This window comes from Rhodnius prolixus, unplaced genomic scaffold, assembly GCF_049639745.1.
Source record: "Rhodnius prolixus isolate KJV_2025 unplaced genomic scaffold, Rpr scaffold_8, whole genome shotgun sequence".
NCBI lineage: Eukaryota > Metazoa > Arthropoda > Insecta > Hemiptera > Reduviidae > Rhodnius > Rhodnius prolixus.
Window position 1 is genome coordinate 26529703 of NW_027411593.1, and position 18491 is coordinate 26548193.

Sequence of the window (18491 nt, forward strand, 5' to 3'; positions counted from 1 at the left end):
GATCTTCACCACAAAGAGTTCCGATTTTAACTAAAGCGAACGTACACCCTCAATCGGATGAACCAATTTAATGAAAAGATTTTTCACTTTTTTGTGAATAAAGATGGTTGCTATGAGTTTCTTTGAAAAGAGCTAAAATGGCTTTTACAAAGCAGCCTTCTTTATGAAATTGTAGAATTTTTTTTTTCATAAGAAACATGTGCTCGAGGGCTTTCGAAATTAACTCCTCGAGGGCCAGAAATCCCGCCAGAAATTAATATCGAACATTAGGCTAACCTCAAGAGTTGGCTTTTCCCGTTTATAGACGAAGTGTTTGTTTAGATCGCGGAAGAACTTCAAGTGAAATACCAAGTGCCATTTTAGTGTAATTTCGGTTCTGCAAACTGTATATTAGAAATTCATTATACTCTATGATTCAGATTCAGGTTTGAAAAAAATGTATTAATAGACTAGCAATCCGTCTCCTTCCACATCTGATAATTGGATACAAACGATTGATCAAAATTTTCCGTAATTGAATAAATATTTTCATTTAAAACTCTTAATTTTATTAATTATTATGTTTTGGCACGCAACAAACATAATGCTTCTTTTGTGTACAAATGTATCTTGGTGTGAATAAGTGACGAGAAATCCCTTACTATTGTCTGGTGAGATTATCTTTATCATCCTCATACTTACGGGGGGGGAAATATGTTAAATGGTATTTAGAACTTTTATCAGATTACTATCGCACAAAGGTTTCATTTAAATGGCCGATTTGGACTTCTTCTTTTTTTAAAGCAATTCTTTCTTTATGAGAATGCCCACTGTTAGATAGAGGTAAACAAAAGTGGCAATCTGCCAAAGAGGTTGCAAGGCAATACAAAAAACGTTAACCAATTTTTTTTTTTTTTTTGTTAACCTTGAAATCTTAGTTTTCGTGTATTGTTTTTAACTTCTAATTGATTTATTTAATTCTAAACTTTAATTAGTTTCAATATTCTCAACGGAATTTAAAAGACCCTTTTTATTTAAAACATTGGCAATCATTATCGACAGATTTAGCTAACTTTGATTTCTCTCTTAATGCTTTCTTGTTTAAGCCATTAAAGTTGCAAGTGCATTATTGTATAACAGTATCACATTTCATTCTTTGATACACATTGTATTCGGCTTGTCTTAATCTGCTTTTGTATAATAAACTATTTTGCAGATACAGTTACATGAGTAGGTAATAAAAGTGTTCTATATGAAACAAATGTGGGTCAGCACTATTTATTCACACAATTTTCATAAAAAAGCATCAGCTATGAGCACAAATGACACCTATTAGCTGGAGCTGGTTATAAGTAGTGATTATTACTGACAAATTATTCCATAAAATATTAAACAAACTTTTGAAAAGTTGGTGAGTGTTTCATTAGATTTAATTTACAAAAACTTATTTCCACTGTAAATTTGAATTTACCTCAACTATTTCGATTATAATTCTTAAAAGAGAATCATTATGGATTATTTCCAGTTGTATGCTCTTGACATTTGATGGAGCATTTGGAGTATTCCAAATAAAACTAAAGTAAAATATTGCTTCCGATACCTGTTCCTAGATGGTTTATAAGTTTAACTGGTTTGATATGTTCACATATTTAAATCGGAACTTTAGAAGTAGGTTTGTTTTGTTTATTTTTATTATTATTATTAATTGTTGTTTAACTCATCATTATTTCACTTTTCTACCAAAATTCACATTTCTAGTGACCATCATAAAATGGTAAAAATCTCCTGCGAAACATTCGCACCTCTATTAAGGTATACCGACTCAACGTCACAAAATACAATCAATAATTGATTGTCCTATACTTATAAAATATACTAACAGTTTGCAGAGCTACTTATAACTGTACAGGTATAATGTTTGGCACCAGTTTTAATGCAGTTACTTATTAAAAAAAGTTTTAACAATTATAGATATTTTTAAAAGTATAGATCTACATTAAAGTGATTACTTTAATTTTATAAATAATGTCTTTCATGTAATGAATCCAAGTTAGATAGCCAATATCAAAAAAGAGCACCCTTTCAGTTTAGTAAACATAGTTAATGTTACAGTGGGCGTATCCTATTGGCTGGAAATGTTTCTGATGGTGGGCAAATGATGTTGTCTAATCAATTGATAAGAAGATTTCAGAATTATTAAACTATTTATGTAGCTGTGTAACAGTTTTTGAGATCTTTTCGTTACTGCTTAAGTATTCTCATTCGATTTATTATTCATACTGTTGTCGTGCAACGTTTTAATGTCAATAAAGATTAATGTCACAGCAATCTGGTGTGCCATTTTTTTTTTTTGCAGATAAGTGTGTTGGGATTGTTTCTCGTAGATTATTTACTAAGCAGAACAAAATCTTTCCGTTTTGGAATGTACGGAAATAGCAGACATCGGCATGCTGTTCTTTTCTTGTCTCTTTTCTAGTCGATTACCTGATCGACTATATAACCATTGATGTAAGAGATTGTATCCATACTGGGGACCTTGAGAAGAAAGAATGAGTTGGCATCAAGAAGTGATTATCCACAGCTTTCAGCCCCCTTTCTTAGAGCTTCTGCGGGACACAAAAGAATGGATCTGAATTAGCACCGATTTCCTTTAATTTTTGGAAGTGTCTTCTGAATATTTTGCAAGGCATTAGAGGAGTAGAGTTTCTTGAAAAAGTATGTGGTGATCTAGCCGCTCATTTTTCACCCAAAAAAACCCTGATGATACTGGTTCCATTCAACTGGTAGAGCCATCCTAAGAGCAATTGAGGGCGATATGGGGCGGAGATATGTTGGTTTCAGAGAGAGGTTTACTCCCAACCGCCGGCTCGTTCTTAGGATTTTCTTAGAGTCCTTGTAGTTGTATTGTATTATCAAAGGTTATTGGGATGAAATGACCTTGTTTTCATCCTTCCTCTTTCTTTTCATTTGGCATCCTCTTCAGAATATAATGGAGGACAAGGGAAGAGAAGGGTTCCCTAATTGCTAGCTCCCGTCGGAGAAGTAGAAATAGAGTACACCCTAGAGAATCTTCATTAGCAGTTACTCTCCAAATCTACTGCAACATGTCTTAACTACGGAAATTGTAGGCATTACTTACTACTAATTAAATCAAATACTACTTTTTACTGAATAAAGTTACTTACTATTACAGCAACTAAGTACTACTTACTTCAAAACACCCAAAGTACCACTAATTATCTATCTCTTTAACAAAAACTTACAGTTTAAATTGTTAAGTATAAGGGTTGATTAAACGCCAAAAGGTACACAAATCAGCTAGTACCCAACATTTCATTCATGCTTAGCTGATATAATTTAAGTAATTTTGCTGCATTAACTTTTTCTTCACATTTTTTTAGAAATTATTAGATGTCACAGACCCTTATGCTGGCCCTTTTCATCTACAAAATATTTGTTTAAGTAGCACTGTAGATTGACTGTTATATCTAGTTATTTATAATAATCAAACTATTAATTACAGGTGAAGAAGAAAAACGTTATAAAAAATAAAAAAAAATTATGAGGCTAAAAAATTCAAAACCTTTTTTTAAAAAATGCTTATATCAACATACATCAATGATTTTGTTTATTTTATTTATTTATTTTATTTTATTTATTTTTTTAAATCGTCGGTTTAAGTTCATTCTTCGATTAAAGTAATTGTTATTTTATGTAGTAGTCAAACGTTTATAATAATAGGTAATAATTATCTGGCTTTATTGCAAATAATATAGTTTTCTTCAATTACACTCTTAATGTAGCTGTTCTTCTCACAATGTTGAATATATAATAAATAAGATATGCATATTTTTAGGACAGCTAATTATTCCAGTATTTTACTATAAGTAAAATTAGGGGGCCTAAATTAAATTACAATTGAGAAATGAATAATTATTGTTGAATAATCTACTTGTTATTAACTGTGTGTTATTTGTGCTCACGAATATTTCGGTAAGACGAATTCAAGACTGAAATATTCTGTTAAATCCGTGATTCAAATTTAAACAGTAGCTGACTCTAACTTTGTTTTTCTCTACTTTAACATGAATGTATATGTGACTACTAAGAATAAAGGGCATATTAAAGAGAAATTTGAAGAATAATTTGAAATGGAGTTAAAATAAATTTTTAAATAGGTAAAAACGAAGATATAATATACATTTTATCATAATTATAACAAAATAATATTATGATCTGGCCAGCATAAGGGTCTGTGACATCTAATAATTTCTAAAAAAATGTGAAGAAAAAGTTAATGCAGCAAAATTACTTAAATTATATCAGCTAAGCATGAATGAAATGTTGGGTACTAGCTGATTTGTGTACCTTTTGGCGTTTAATCAACCCTTATACTTAACAATTTAAACTGTAAGTTTTTGTTAAAGAGATTTTTGTACCTTTTGGATAGATTTTCATTTTTGTCTATTTTACAAAGTTACTTATCTGCTTCACAGATTTTTTTAAAATTTAGAATAAGCAATTCTATCATTATAACCTGATAAGGTGTTAAGTCGGAACCGTAACTACCATTGGAGAGATCTTTTTAAAGAATGATTATAGTTGCCATCCTCAATAACAATTTTTTTGAGAAAGCGTTTTGAATAAAATAGGAAGGTATTTGTACGTAAAAAGCAAAATTAAACTGCGATTTCAGTACTTCCTCTTAAGAGGAGTAAGAAAAATAAACTGCGATTACAGTACTTCTCCCTAAAAGGCAAAGATTTTGAATCGAACGACTATTCATTAATGTAAATAGGTTCACCCATTGATAATTTTAACGATTGCAGTACTTCCTCTTAGTAGGTGCAAGAGCATCAGCCACGTAGAGGAGCTTTAACCACTTATTCGTGCTAAATTTTATCAAAATCGGACAAAGCGTTACAGAAATATTGGTAATAATAGTTTTAGAAAGGGCCTTACTTGGGTGGGGCAAACTTCCCTCTTTATGAGGCACAGCGTTCAGACTTTTAAAGTGCAAATCTGTAAAAAATTTCAATTCGAATGACACTTCATTCATGACAATCGGTTCTCGTGTCGATAATTTGAAACGATTGCTATACTTTCCCTTAACAAGTGTAAGAGCTGATCGCCGCTTTAATGTTACGTAGGGGAGCCCTAACTCTATCATCCTACCAAATTATTTCAAAATCGGGCTAAGATTTACAGAATAATTAGTAATAATAATTTTGGAGGGGGCCTTACATAAAGGGGGCTAACTCCTCTCCTATGCGATGTACAGCGTCGAGACCCCCAAAAGGCACATCTACATAAAATTCCGAATCGAATGACACCTCATTCATGAAAATCGGTTCCCGCGTTTAGGCGCTACGTAGTTTACAAAAAAGGTAACAACAAGAAGAAGAAGAAGAAGAAGAAGAAGAACAAGAACAACAACAATTTTTGAAAAAGCCGTTTTTGCTCATTTTCGGCAACTTTTTTCTCGAAACCTATTAGATCTGGGTTGTTGCAAAAAAATTGCAGCTATAAAGGAGGGTTTGCCCTATAATTTAAAGAAAATTTGGGAATTTTATCTTTTATAGAAAAAGAGAAAAAAATTGTCAAAGTTGGGTGTTTTTCAACATTACGCTTTTTCGTGCAGTTTTTGACGATCAACCCTTATACAACTGTCCTACCGGACAGTTTTAATTTTTGCTGCGTCTCAGGGCTGCGTCGCAAACTGAAAGATAACCTCTCTTTTGGTCAATGCTCAGTACATGTTTGGCGTCTATGATAATCTGACAGCTATGTAGCTAATAGACCAGCTTCACCATTTCAATTATAATATTATTATCAAGGAACAAAAACAAAATTAAAGATTGAGCAATTAACTTTTATGTTTGGTACCTATACTTTGTTCTACTCTGTTAATTTTCAACTAACATCCAAGCTGGTCAGCCAATATTGCTTAGAGCGCGTCACGCCCCCTTAAATAGTGGGGCAATCTAGTGACCATGGCAGAGTGATTCCAGGTGTAATGTTGACATAATTCATCCTGCGTTATTCTTAAGAACGCACTTATTACAGAATGTTAGCAGTGTAAATGATTACGGTGTTTTCCTTCAGAATGTAATATTTTTGATAATGATACTTTATTGTAACGGCATTAATTAGATTATTACATAATCATATATAAATGGTTATTTAAAAAAAAAAAAAAAACTTTTGATTTTTAAATAGCAATTAAAACTGACAGGGCATGAAAAAAGTATTGCATAGTTTCATAAATGGGATATATTAGAAGTGCTACTGATATTTACACATCAGTTTCTATAAGGAAGCCACTGGGTTCATAGTTCTCCAAATATTTTTAAAGTAAGTAATATTATTTTTTGTTTTAAATTACACCTAATTTAGACAATTATCGTTCCTAAGAAACTTTAGCCTCTTTGATAACTCTTATTTAATGATTTTATAGTACAATTTATATTTGGATTTTTTTTCAATTTTCGGCTATATAAGATTGGTTTCATTTTTTTTTTGGTAGTATGATATACAGGGTGTTCATTTTAAGACGGCTCAAAGGCATTTCATGCTTAAACGGTTGATCTGAGCAAAAAATGGCAGAGGAAAAATTTGTTGCCCGTCACCTCTAGTTTCAGAATATGTGACTTGATTTTAGATTCCTGCCCGCATACGCGGCTGACGCGAGACCAAAAGTGAGGATTTGCAGTTGTCCCACATTTTCATATACACAGTTTTAAAGAGTATCCCGCCTACAGTCTCACTGATACCAGAACTATCTTAATTCTAATTTAATAAAATTATTAATTTCTCACCGTAATTTCTCGATTTTGGTCCGGTAAAAGTTTATAAAATTAAGCCAAATTATTCACCATGTACAACACTACTTGTGTACGAAAAATGAATACACTTGCTTGACAGTTACTATGTTTTCTACTGTAATTCTTTCTTTCACGATAAAGAGAGATGTTCACTCCAGCACGTCTCACGACAAACTCCGAAGGTGAAAAAGCTTTCTTTAAAAATGTTACTCTATGGACTAATTAAATATTAATTATTAATAAGGATTAAATATTTATTGCTTTGATTTCAGATTGAAAAAAAAACAACAAAGAAAGCTATAGTTACACACTGAGATTTTCAATTCAATTGTCCGTTTACAAAATTAGGTGTCGTGAACATCTAATTTTTGAAAACGCATTTTATTATCAATTTCTCGTATAATCCATTAAGTAAAATCCAAGGTCTAGATCAGTAATCGAAAACTCAGTACCACAATACTTCTTAGCCATGCTTATTTGCGGGATAATTAACCTTAGTAAATTTAAAGCCCTGACAGTAAAAATTTTCATTAAATTTTAAATTTACTTTGTTCAAAACAAGTAACGGATATTATAATAAAAATGCGCTCATGTTTATAGTACAATACGACGTAAAAATCATGTTTTATTCTAAAGCAATGCCTGACAAGAAAATTTAATAACCCTCACAATCTTTTTTTTAGCGCAAGTTGTTAAATTGATTTCCTGGCCCCAAAGCATAATGAATATTTTATATTTTCTGATTATAAGTAGATGTGTGTTTTTTACAAATGATTAATAGCAAAAAACTAAAAGATTAAACGAATATTTTTCTGCATTTCGAGTAATTCTGTATCATTTTTTTTTTTGTTTCCCTCGAATAAACGAAATCAGTGTTTCATCTTCGATATTTTTCTAGCAAATTTGAATCTAAAGAAAAAATTCAACCTAAAACTGCCAAGATTAGATCGAAAGGCATGTTACTGATCGTTACCGTATACTAGAATATATTTTCAGAACTTAAAAAAAAAGTGTTTTGTATTTGAAATTCCATATTATTTATTTTTTTAATAAAGACGCGTCAGTATCTAAGGTCATTGGCGCCTAGAGCTCTTTTCACTTCACTGCCGGTCTTTGGACAGTGTTTTCTTGCTACAGACAATACTGTTCATCACCAGACTGCCCAGGCTGTAAAGAGCTCGTAGGAAGAGAAAATCTAAGGGTCAGCAGCTGGATTCGAACCCGGGATCGAGCATCAGCTATCTAGGTTTGAAATGTCTGGATACTTCGTACATTTATTAGTTTGGCTGAATCACACAGCCCACCTTGGTTTGATTATTTTATTGGAAATCGTCCAAGAAGTCGATAAAAAAGTTAGTCACTTGTCTTCCTCATTGATTGACTTTCAAGTGTACCATATGAATCATTTGACTGTGAAGAGTTCAAGGGAGCGCATCAAGTTTTTGGCTGAGAGAGGATTGTTGCTGAAGAACCCGGAAGGATAGGAACAACGCCGGAGGGTAAACGTGACATGTTGGCCTGTTTATAGATTCATTTCGATTCTACATTTCAATATAAAAATTAATTCACTAATTAGGATATAATCAATGATATACGTACCACTGATTTTGTAAAGACAAAGTTTACATAAATACCATTAAGATCTCGGAATTATAAATTATGTATAATCGCAAAATAAGATAGTAAAGAAATTATTTAACACAGAAAGTCTTTGGACAACTTTCCTTATTTATGCAATTGATATCTAATTGATTTTCTATTTATTTTAGCAGGGGAACTGTGATCGCTTAGTGCTGCTATCAATATATTTTTCACACTCCCTTTGGATGTTTAAAAAACATTAACCTTTATCGTTTTTTCAAAAGTCGTATAGACTTTTGACCAGTTAGTTTTGTCACCCCAGCATTTTAACCTGCACTAGTTCTCAGGGAAGTCGTCCTTGAGCGGGTCGATGAAATTTGTATAAAAGAATAAATAAAAAGGAAACCGCTGTAACGTGCTGTTTATCTTTCTGATTGGGATTGTAGCAGAAGGTCAACGAGGTCTAGCTTGAACTTGATTTCATATTAAGCCGCCAGATAGGAGTTCTATCGAATCTCAGCATTACTAGAATTAGCTTCTTTTTTCTCCCTTCTTCCAAATGAGCAAAGAATAAAAACAGCTTTCCTTTAATTCCCGGCTAACTTAAATACACACTAGGAGATATTAATAACAGGAAGATAAGACGATAATCGCCATCTTATATCCTAAGTCAGCAGAAACTAAAGCAAGAAAATTTCTAAAAAAATTGATCACAGGGAAGACACATTTTCTTTCAAAATAAGTATTTGAGAATAAAATGAAAATGAAAGGGGCGCAGTTGCCCCTGCAACAATTAATGCAGATGACTGGATATGACTTGAGAAGAGTTACCATGCCAACCGTGGTTTCCATTGAATCTATTATCGGTCTGCACCGCTGAGTAAATCGCGGGGCAAGCGCTGTTTCAGTCGACGGTTGGGATTGTCAGAAATCGTAAAAGATGAAAGCTGGCGAATGAGAGGGTTAGAGGACCTGTGGAAAGGCGAGAATGAAACTTCTTGTGTGTGGCGGAGATTAGGTCTTGAATGAAAGGTACTTTTAGACCGGAGTGTATGGTTCTGTTGGAGACGTAATGTGGAGTACTCTAGTTTTATACGACGTAGAATTTGTGAGTATAGTATCTGAAGTCGGTAGCTGTTGGAATGCTTGACTGAGAACCTCCACAGTTCTAGTCCTAAGTCCGAATCGGTTTTAATATCGCGTTATATAATAGTATTTTGTTTTTTAGTGTCAATTTTAATCGTCATTCAAGGAGTCTTGTCAGTACGTAGTAACCTTTTTTAGTTCTTGCCTTTTAAGGCATGTATGTGGATTCCATGTCAAATGTTTGTTTCTAAGGTTTCTGAGACTTGTTCGAAAATAACACGTACAAATTTCTTCGCATGTATGAAATCTGTAAATTTTATTTAAATAATTTACCAAGGTAAATTGTTTTTAGGGCAATCTGAGGAGGAGTAGTGGAGGGTAGACTGTATACATAATGTACAGTTTTGTAATATAGTAATAGTCTGTAATAACAATAATCTGTACAATGTAAAAATTAAATATTTTGTCTTTGAATCTTTGGAGATAGAAGGAATAATAAGTTAGAACCTTTAAAATTATTAAGTAAGAGAAAGTTGTTTAAGCATTCACACCACATTTTTATTTATTTATTTCATCCATTCACAATTTTCCCAGGTCCGTGGCTAATGCAAGAGGAACCTAAGGCATTAAAACTAAAAAGTTATTCCTGTGATAGCTAGAACTAATCAGGTGATGTAACAAGTGCATTCTAACGATGGAGGTTAAAACCTAAAGTCGTAATTTTAGAATAATGTTCAGTTGTATGATTTGGATAACGTTAGTGAGTGTGGATTAAGTAACAATTCATCTTAAGAACTCTTATTTATTCCCATCGTGTAAGTCTGCTACTTAAATTTCTGCAGAGCTTTCTTTAATAATAATAGTGTTATATAGTGCTTACTTTTGTATGCCTGCAAATAGTTCTTCCACAATTACAAAATTACTCAAGCGCAGTGAACTATTCTGAACTTGCTATTTTATCAGAAAGTAAACAATAATTATTCTTTTTCTTACTATAGTTATTATTAATGTTGTAAGTTCGTCATTCCAAATTAATAGTTAATATAATAAAAGCTCACTTAGGAGCCACAAAAAATCTTCAATACAGTTTACGTTGACTGGTTAAGCTACTTTGAAAATTAAAATTTAGCTGATTGGTATAAAAGACAATGAAAGTTAGAATGTTATTATTACGTTTGTGATAATTATTAATCTTTTATTACTTTATCATTCAGGGCAAAGGCTCTTTAGTGCGTGCTGATTTACGCAATCCTGCTTAAATTTTTTGCACTCTAGTTATTTCACACTTAAATTTATGGCAAAAATATGTCTTTAGTTAATATTATAATTTTTTTTCTTTTTTTTTTTTAGAGATGGGTGCTCTTATAGAAAACTGTGAAGATTCTGCACGCATGAAGTTATTTGCAAAATTAGGTATCACAGAAGACTCTTTGAAAGCTGATGTAGACTACTTAATGGATTGGATGCAAAAACAACCTCACCTTCCCAGCATGCCACATGGTAATGTTTGTATTATATAAAATTAATATTGATCTCTATTATTTATTTGGTTTTCTTTAAAACAGCAATATCTTTAAAACATGCTAACAGTCCATCTGGAGCAATTCTAAGATTTTATGATATTTTTCTAATACTCAATATGCATATTACTTCAGGGAAAATCATGTAATAAGAGTAGTTTAACTGCTTTTCAGATGTTTAACTGAATCATAGCACGTGTGTGTCCCTTAACAACATTCCTTCCTTTGGTTTTCAAGGTTTTATTTACATTCATCTTTAATGTAGCTAGTGTGCTAATTGTAGTTCGAATAATTAATACTGACTCATCCATGAATAACCGGCCAAGGTGCTCTTTGTAAATAGGATTCTTGGAGATATAATATTTGCGATGGGTAAATACTTCATGCTTGCTTCTTGAAAAATCTCTCATCATGTCCTGTTTTGTAGAAATATTCCTAGACTCTCTTAAATACTGCAATAAGCTTTATTTATTTATTTTGGCTTTCGACTGTCATGGTCATTAGTAAACTTTATTATTACTATTTTTTCACGCTCTTAACTTATTATTATTATTATTATTCTTATTTTTGGCGCATCAACAGCTGAGGATATTAGCGCCCGGAGCTTTTTCCAGTGCACTGCCGGCCTCCGGACAGTGTTCTCTCGTTACAGACAACCCTGTCCATCACCGGACATTAAGAAGCTCCTAGGAAGAGAAAATCTAAGGGTCAGCTGCTGGATTCGAACCCGGGACCTCCGCGCGGGAGTCCAGTATGCTAACCTCATAGCTAATCCCTTCCCTAACTTATTATTATTAAATTAAGTTTCATTTTATGGTACCTAATTAAATTAAATATATCAAATCTTAAATTAAATATATCACGTTTGTTCCATACTTTAATCTGAAGAGAAGGCCTAAAGACTAATACCCAACCAGTACTCAATATACCCGGGAAGAGCTTTATTTGATGCTTCAACTAATCGTACGAATTACCTTTGAAACAATTTTTACTCTATTCAAAAAAGAAATGTTATCAATTCCCTCAATCTCTCAACTATTTACATAACTAACCATATCTCTCGACGCATCAGAAATTACCTGAAAGCCCGCATACAATCTCACTTTCCAATATCAGTAGATAACTATCTTAATTCAAATTATTTTAACATCGGTCTTTCGCCTTAAAGGATTTGAGATCATCTTGTAGATCACATTCCGTTAAATTATGTTAGGAGATTTCTCAATCCTACATCGTCAACAAAAATGCCAATTAAACCAGTTACAATTTAGTTCACCACAGCCTCTCTTTAAATAATTCTTCTTACAGCCGTAGCATCTTTTACAAATATATTTTTTAACTTCTTCTTCTTTCTAGGTGCTACAATCCAATGACATCGAGTATTGGCCTCCGCTAGATGTTTCTCGTCATTTAGCTGACCATGTTACTGTGGCCTTAAGTTTCAGTTTAGGGTTTTTCGACAGCTGTTAACATTTAAGATGATTGTTTAGGCAATAGTAGCATTTATTGGCTAACAGTATCTTTCTTTTCACAAAACGATTCCGTTCGGTGAAGTTTTAAATAAATTCGTAATTCCATTTTTAAGTTAATGGAAATCATTTCCCAGATTATACTTCTTTTCATTTTGCATCCACAGCTAAAATAGCTTCTTATATCTTCAGGGTGCTTAGCATGGATCTTATTATGACTTTTTTCGTTGCCAAAAAAAAAAAAAAACTAAATAAAAATATATATATATATATATATTTGTATTAATAGGAAAATTTCTTTTTTGATGCACTCTAAGTGGAAAATGTTATTTAAATTAACCAGGTTAATTTTAATGAAAGATAAAATCCTAAAAAGAAGTAAATTGTATGTGAATAACATCAAAGTTTAGAAGAACGTGTTCGTTTACTCCTTTGAGTTAAAACCTTCAAAGACTCAAAATTTAAAAGAGAAAAAGAGAGGTTTTAAGTTCGTTTTCTAGGTACAAATGAAGTGACATTTAAGCTATAATTGAATGATACTTTTTTTAATATTCTCTAAGTAAGCACAACTTTTTTTTTGCAGTAAACTTAAAAGAATGGTTAGCTAATCAATTAATTATGGCAAAAAATAGTATGGAAAAAACTAAATACAGCATTGAAAGGTACTGCACTGCTAGGACAATGTGCCCCGAGCTATTTATTGGTAGAGATATTGTAAATAACCCAACGTTGTCACAAAGTTTTGATAATATGTAAGTAGCCACTATTTTATTAATGCATGAAATTAATTAATTGTTTTAAATTATGAACCGATTTGGGCATGTAAAAAAAAAAAAAGAAAAAAGATAGCTATCAAGACAGATTTTAGGGGACATTGTGGCTGCAAAAAAGAGGAGTTTAATAATGAGAATTATCCTAATTAAGTGTGGTAATTTATGAAATTAACTGGAATTTTAAATTGCGTAAAGTCGCATCAAAATATGGCTGGTAACTGATGGGTAACGGTAAAAAGTTTTATTGCTGTTTCAAGTTGAAATAAATATCTGTAACAAATAAAAATACATAAAAGTACTGCTCTTCTTCACAAATTTCTCAAGCTGCAGCAATTACTGAAAAACCTTTTTTAAAATAATGCACTAATTTCGTCTGAATTACTAAATTTAACTAGTACATTTTATAATTTTATAAATCAACTCATTTAGTAGACCAGAGTACAATATCAACGGTTCAATGCTATGTTTAAATAAACAGTTCATTCAACTAGAAAGAAAAACCTAGTTTTTATCAAGAAGAAAGAAAGTGCTCTGGGCTCTTCGCTTGAGCACGGGACTCAGGAAATGGAAGTCCCAGGTTCGAAAGCGACTTGCTGCCCTTAGATCTCTACTTGAAAGCCCACTGATGTTTCTTAAGGAGAAAACACATTTTAAGACCTAAGGAGGACAACAGAACGTGAGGAACTGGTGCATACGCTCTCATCGTTGATTCGATTTAATTTAAAATAATAATAATTACAATGTTAGAAACAAAATATTGGTTCTGACCAAGATTGATTTTAATGGACGAATAAAATAATACTCACTAAGTTTTGCAAAATATTAATTACTAATCATTTCAAAAATTTAAATCGATTATTTTTATAGAAAAACACATAAACTCTTTTCCAGTACAATATCATACCTTCCAGGCCTTACACCTAGATTACATAAAGTGTGCATTGTAAAAATAGAATCACCAGAAAGTGAAGAATTTAATTTTGAATCACATATGAAACGTTGTCTAATGGTGATGGAATATTATTTGAAAGAAGGTTTAGATTTTACTGGATTTCATATAGTATTTGATCTGGAAAATTTTCGATTGAGTCATCTAGGAAGATTTAATATTAGTCTGATGAAAACTATGTCGATTGCGATGGTAAGCACTTATTTTTGTTTTTTTTTATTAAAATATTTCAAGATTTAATCAATTCTTATAGTAAAATAAAATGATTCATTTCTCAGAACGTTCAAGTTCAACTTATATTCTTATTAAATCTAAATGCAATTTCAATTTATCATTCAAAATGAACGCTTTGATAAAGTGAGAAACCTTTAAGAAACTGTAAATCCTGCCTTACTGCATTACAAAATGAGTTATAGAAAAGAAAATACAATTTTCATTTAATTCTCTTTTCCATTCTTTTAATTTTTTTTATGTCATCTTCTTTTTATTTTCTTTCTTTAAGAGGAATTTAAGTGACTAGTTAGTAAGCAAAACATGACACCACATTATTAAATTTAAACGTACCATGATTTTTAAAACCATGATCAATGATAATGGATGTCAAAATCTCCTCCTTTTTATTTTATTTTTTTAAATTCACTTTATTGTTCATTGGCAAAATTTAAAACAAAGCTAAACGACCTCGGATAATTAATTTTACCACTGCCGTTGAGAGGAGTCCAAGGCTCCTCTGAGCTCATGAAGCTGCCCTAAAGGAATAATCAGCACACAAACTGATACTAGAATGATAATCCAGATCCGGACTAAAAGATCTAGATTCATAGCAGAATAAATAGCTTTAAAATTAAGACAAAAACCTGAGACCTTCCTGACAATCTGTTCTGGGCAAAGGTCCATCTCCTCATTAGGCATTTCCTCCTTTATATCACTGAGTTTTTAATATGGATCTTGTAAGAGACCAATTATCTAAGTTGATCTATAAAGTATGTTTATCTTTTGGCCCCCACAAAAGAATATGTTTTTTAACCAAAAAGATGACTAAATTTAAAAAGATTATTGTGATTTAATCATTTTTTATAATTTTAGAAAGCTTATCCAGTGAGTTTTGCTGTTATTAATTTAATTAATTATCCAACTTTTGTTGAGAAAGCAGTTGCTATATTTAAACCTTTTATTTCTGAAAAATTATTATCAAGGGTAAGTTTTGTACTTTTATTAATTATTATTTTTTTTAGTGAACATATATAAAGATATAAATTTATTCTTGATTTATTTATACATTTTATGAATTTTAAATTAGCTACATTGCATTTAGTAGATTTTACTTGATTTTTACTACGGACAGTTGTAAATATTATTTTTGTAATGAAAATAATAATTTTTCTTCTACACTTACTTCGTAATTCGCCCAACATCTTCATTGGACATTTATTTATATTTTGTAATTTGCTAAAATATGAGATGTAATTATTTTGACAAATTTGTATTACCTGAGTGTGGTATTTGTGCAATATAGGTAATATTAATGAAGGATACTGACGAAATAAGGAAAGTAATTGGAAACGTTTCTTTACCTGTTGAATATAATGGAACAACTTCATTGACTCAAAAGGAAAGTAGCGGTTAGTGTTATTTATTCCCATATTTTATTCTAAAAATTATAATTTGTCTTTACAATCAGCGAAGTCCTTCAAAGTCATCACCCTTACCTTAATTACAGAAGAAAGTATTAACCTGAGGAAGGTGCTAATCTCTTACTGTTCTTCGTATAATTTAACATTTTATCAAGCAATAATAAAAGTACTAATAAAATATATACCGAAAACAATGAACATATCAAATTAATGTTCATTATTTTTGGTGTCTGATTCATTAATCCAGTAGGAAGAAAAGAATAATGTCAATTTCAGCCCTGATTTTTTTTTTTAATTTTGCCGAGCTTTCAACCGAGGGGTTAGGCCATCTTTAGGGCTTGTTCACAATTTAATATTTTTACATCATTATAAAGTTGGTGTATATTCTCTCCTGTCTGTCTGCTTATGAACTCGTTATAACCTAAAAATCCCAAGGGTTGGACAATTCAAATACTTGATCTCCCATCAGTAAGGATGCTTCAAGTAAAAATAACGTGTTACAAATAAATGTAAGCGCAAAAAGAGAATGAAACCCTGTACTATGGGACGATAATATTCTAAATAGTTTCCGAAAAGCTAATATACTGTAGTTTAGTACTAAGTATACTAACTACTATATGTTGCAGACTTGGATCTGAATAATACTTTAAAGCAAAAGCTTCAAGCAACCGAAATGGATTAATGGAGATGCAAGCAAGGCTTGAAAGTGTAAGGAACGAAGAAATAAGAAAGAAAATGAGCGTTTTAAAAAATTTGTTGCTTAAGGTGGAGAAAAAGAAACTTAGATGGTCATATAATAAGAATGGAAGATTGAAAAATGGCTAAGGAAATCTTAGACTTGGAGACTGAAAGAAGTATCATTTATTTTCCCGTATATAGTATTTTTATTTAATAAAGGAAATGAAAAGTGATGTTAGGAAATACACAATTCCGCTTACTAAGAAGAATAGATAACTTGTCAAAACTTTCTTTGAATTGATAATTGAGAACATCTTGTTTAGTAGAAAACAATATTTGAGGTTTTTAGAAAGTTAATTAATTTGTTAATAATACGGTTACTTTACAGGAAACTGTAGAGAGATTTGCCCTGCTTGGTAATACAAAATTTATTTTTTATTTCAAGTTAATCTGAAAGATCTACACATGCGAGTTATCTGTAGCTGACTTTTCAGAACTTAATTATTATTCCTACAATCTCTTTACTTTGTGTACAATTTTTAGATATATTTGTAGAATTGAATTTTTTTTTTGACAATTGTTTTTTCTTTTGATTTTTTTAGATTTAATGAAACAAAATTTGATTAATATAAGGGAGTATATATTGAAATGTGATAGTATCAAATGTAAAGAAGTGAAAAAAACCGATGAAAAAGTGAAATGTTATCAAGAAATGGATGACGGCGTTGCTGGCTCTTTTAGAAAATTAACTATAGATTAAATTATTAGTAACATTATTTTATAAAAAAAAACTTGTATATACTTACAAAAAAAAAAAAAAAGTAGCAATAATAGAGTTTAGGAATAAGTTTTAAATCAATCGATTCAAAAATGATTTTCTGTTTGTGATAAAATTATTCTTATTTCAGATTAATTTTCATCTGAAAAGGCGGATAAAAATAATTATACTTGTAAACGAAAGTTTCTTCTCTTTTTAAGTATATTTATATTTTCGCTACGGCGTTTTGCCAGCGGTTAAAAAAAAAAATCTTTTACTTTTTAAAGTTTCAAAGCACTTAAGTATTTTCCTTTTTATTTTGTAAGCACCCTTTCCGCACTAATATGTCTAGTGATATTGTTTTATTACTGAAAGAAATTTGTAAATATAATCAATAATTTTTATTTTAGAGTACATTTCTGCGTTTTTTTTTTTTTTCAAGAAATTTATTAACAACTTCCGCTTTATTTTTACTTTCTTTACACTACACTTTGTGATATTTATCACATTCACTTACAACGGTCACTTACCATGTCACTAGATATACGAGTATACTTCTAATAATACTTCAATTGGTTACACTTTAAAAAAATATATTAAAAAAAATGCTTGTTTATTAACATTTTTAATTAAAAAAAAAATTATAATAAAGAAGTATTTCTGTTATCATTATTGTTCAAAATGTAGCGTATTGAAATCCAATATTAAATGTGATGACTGGAGTTTTGCCAGTATGTCTTTAAGTAATAATGTGTATTCTTTAATACACCTGATGATATGAATAGATGGTCATAAACTGACGAGGCTGTTTGTTTCTAACAACAGCCTCACTCCGCATACTCTCCTATAATTAATTTAAATTAAAAGGTGCAGTATGATCTAGAGATTTAAACTGATGGAAACAAGGACTACAACTGTGTTAAATGTGCTTTTTTAATGAACCGACATGAACTGAAAGAGGTTGAGGAAAAATATTAACGGTTGTTTTCTAATCACCAGACAGAAGCAGCTGGCTGTTGTTAGAGCAATGGAATGGATGGAATCTAATGCCTACTAGGGCATTAGAAAGATTAGTACAGCGACTGACAGCCGCGTCACCTTCAAGTCAATACAAAATGCTATTAATTATTTCCCTCTTATCCAACTTAATTTGTAATAGGATGTCCATCTGGTATCTTTTCTATTATCGTTCTGCTAAAAGTTATTTCTGCAATATTATGAACATAAATTCGGTTTCTGAT

General features: G+C 31.1%; 1 protein-coding gene across 6 annotated transcripts; it reads left to right on the forward strand.

The window, feature by feature from the left end:
- Window positions 1-80: 80 nt before the first annotated feature.
- Window positions 81-17919, forward strand: LOC141451060 (retinaldehyde-binding protein 1-like). 6 transcript variants are annotated; one of them, XM_074122090.1, is made up of 9 exons: window positions 81-650; window positions 1196-1390; window positions 10065-10139; window positions 10821-10970; window positions 13043-13211; window positions 14124-14373; window positions 15268-15378; window positions 15698-15803; window positions 17096-17919. In XM_074122090.1, the coding sequence occupies exons 4-9, from the start codon at window positions 10823-10825 to the stop codon at window positions 17251-17253; spliced, it is 942 nt and encodes a 313-aa protein (XP_073978191.1). In that variant the 5' UTR covers window positions 81-650; window positions 1196-1390; window positions 10065-10139; window positions 10821-10822; the 3' UTR covers window positions 17254-17919. The 6 variants fall into 6 exon arrangements, 5 of the variants coding, with proteins under 5 accessions (XP_073978191.1, XP_073978190.1, XP_073978192.1 ...); XR_012456512.1 differs by lacking the exons at window positions 81-650; window positions 1196-1390 and adding exons at window positions 5966-6333; window positions 16442-16669 and having other exon boundaries at window positions 17096-17284; XM_074122089.1 differs by lacking the exons at window positions 81-650; window positions 1196-1390 and adding an exon at window positions 5968-6333.
- Window positions 17920-18491: the final 572 nt, after the last annotated feature.

What these genes read in the sequence shown, in the direction of transcription:
- LOC141451060 (XM_074122090.1), top strand. Translation starts at nt 10,823, where the DNA reads ATGGGTGCTCTTATAGAAAACTGTGAAGATTCTGCACGCATGAAGTTA. An exon ending in AAACTATGTCGATTGCGATG is followed by an intron (nt 14,374 to 15,267) that starts GTAAGCACTTAT and finishes TTATAATTTTAG; the next exon opens with AAAGCTTATCCAGTGAGTTT. An exon ending in CTGAAAAATTATTATCAAGG is followed by an intron (nt 15,379 to 15,697) that starts GTAAGTTTTGTA and finishes TGTGCAATATAG; the next exon opens with GTAATATTAATGAAGGATAC.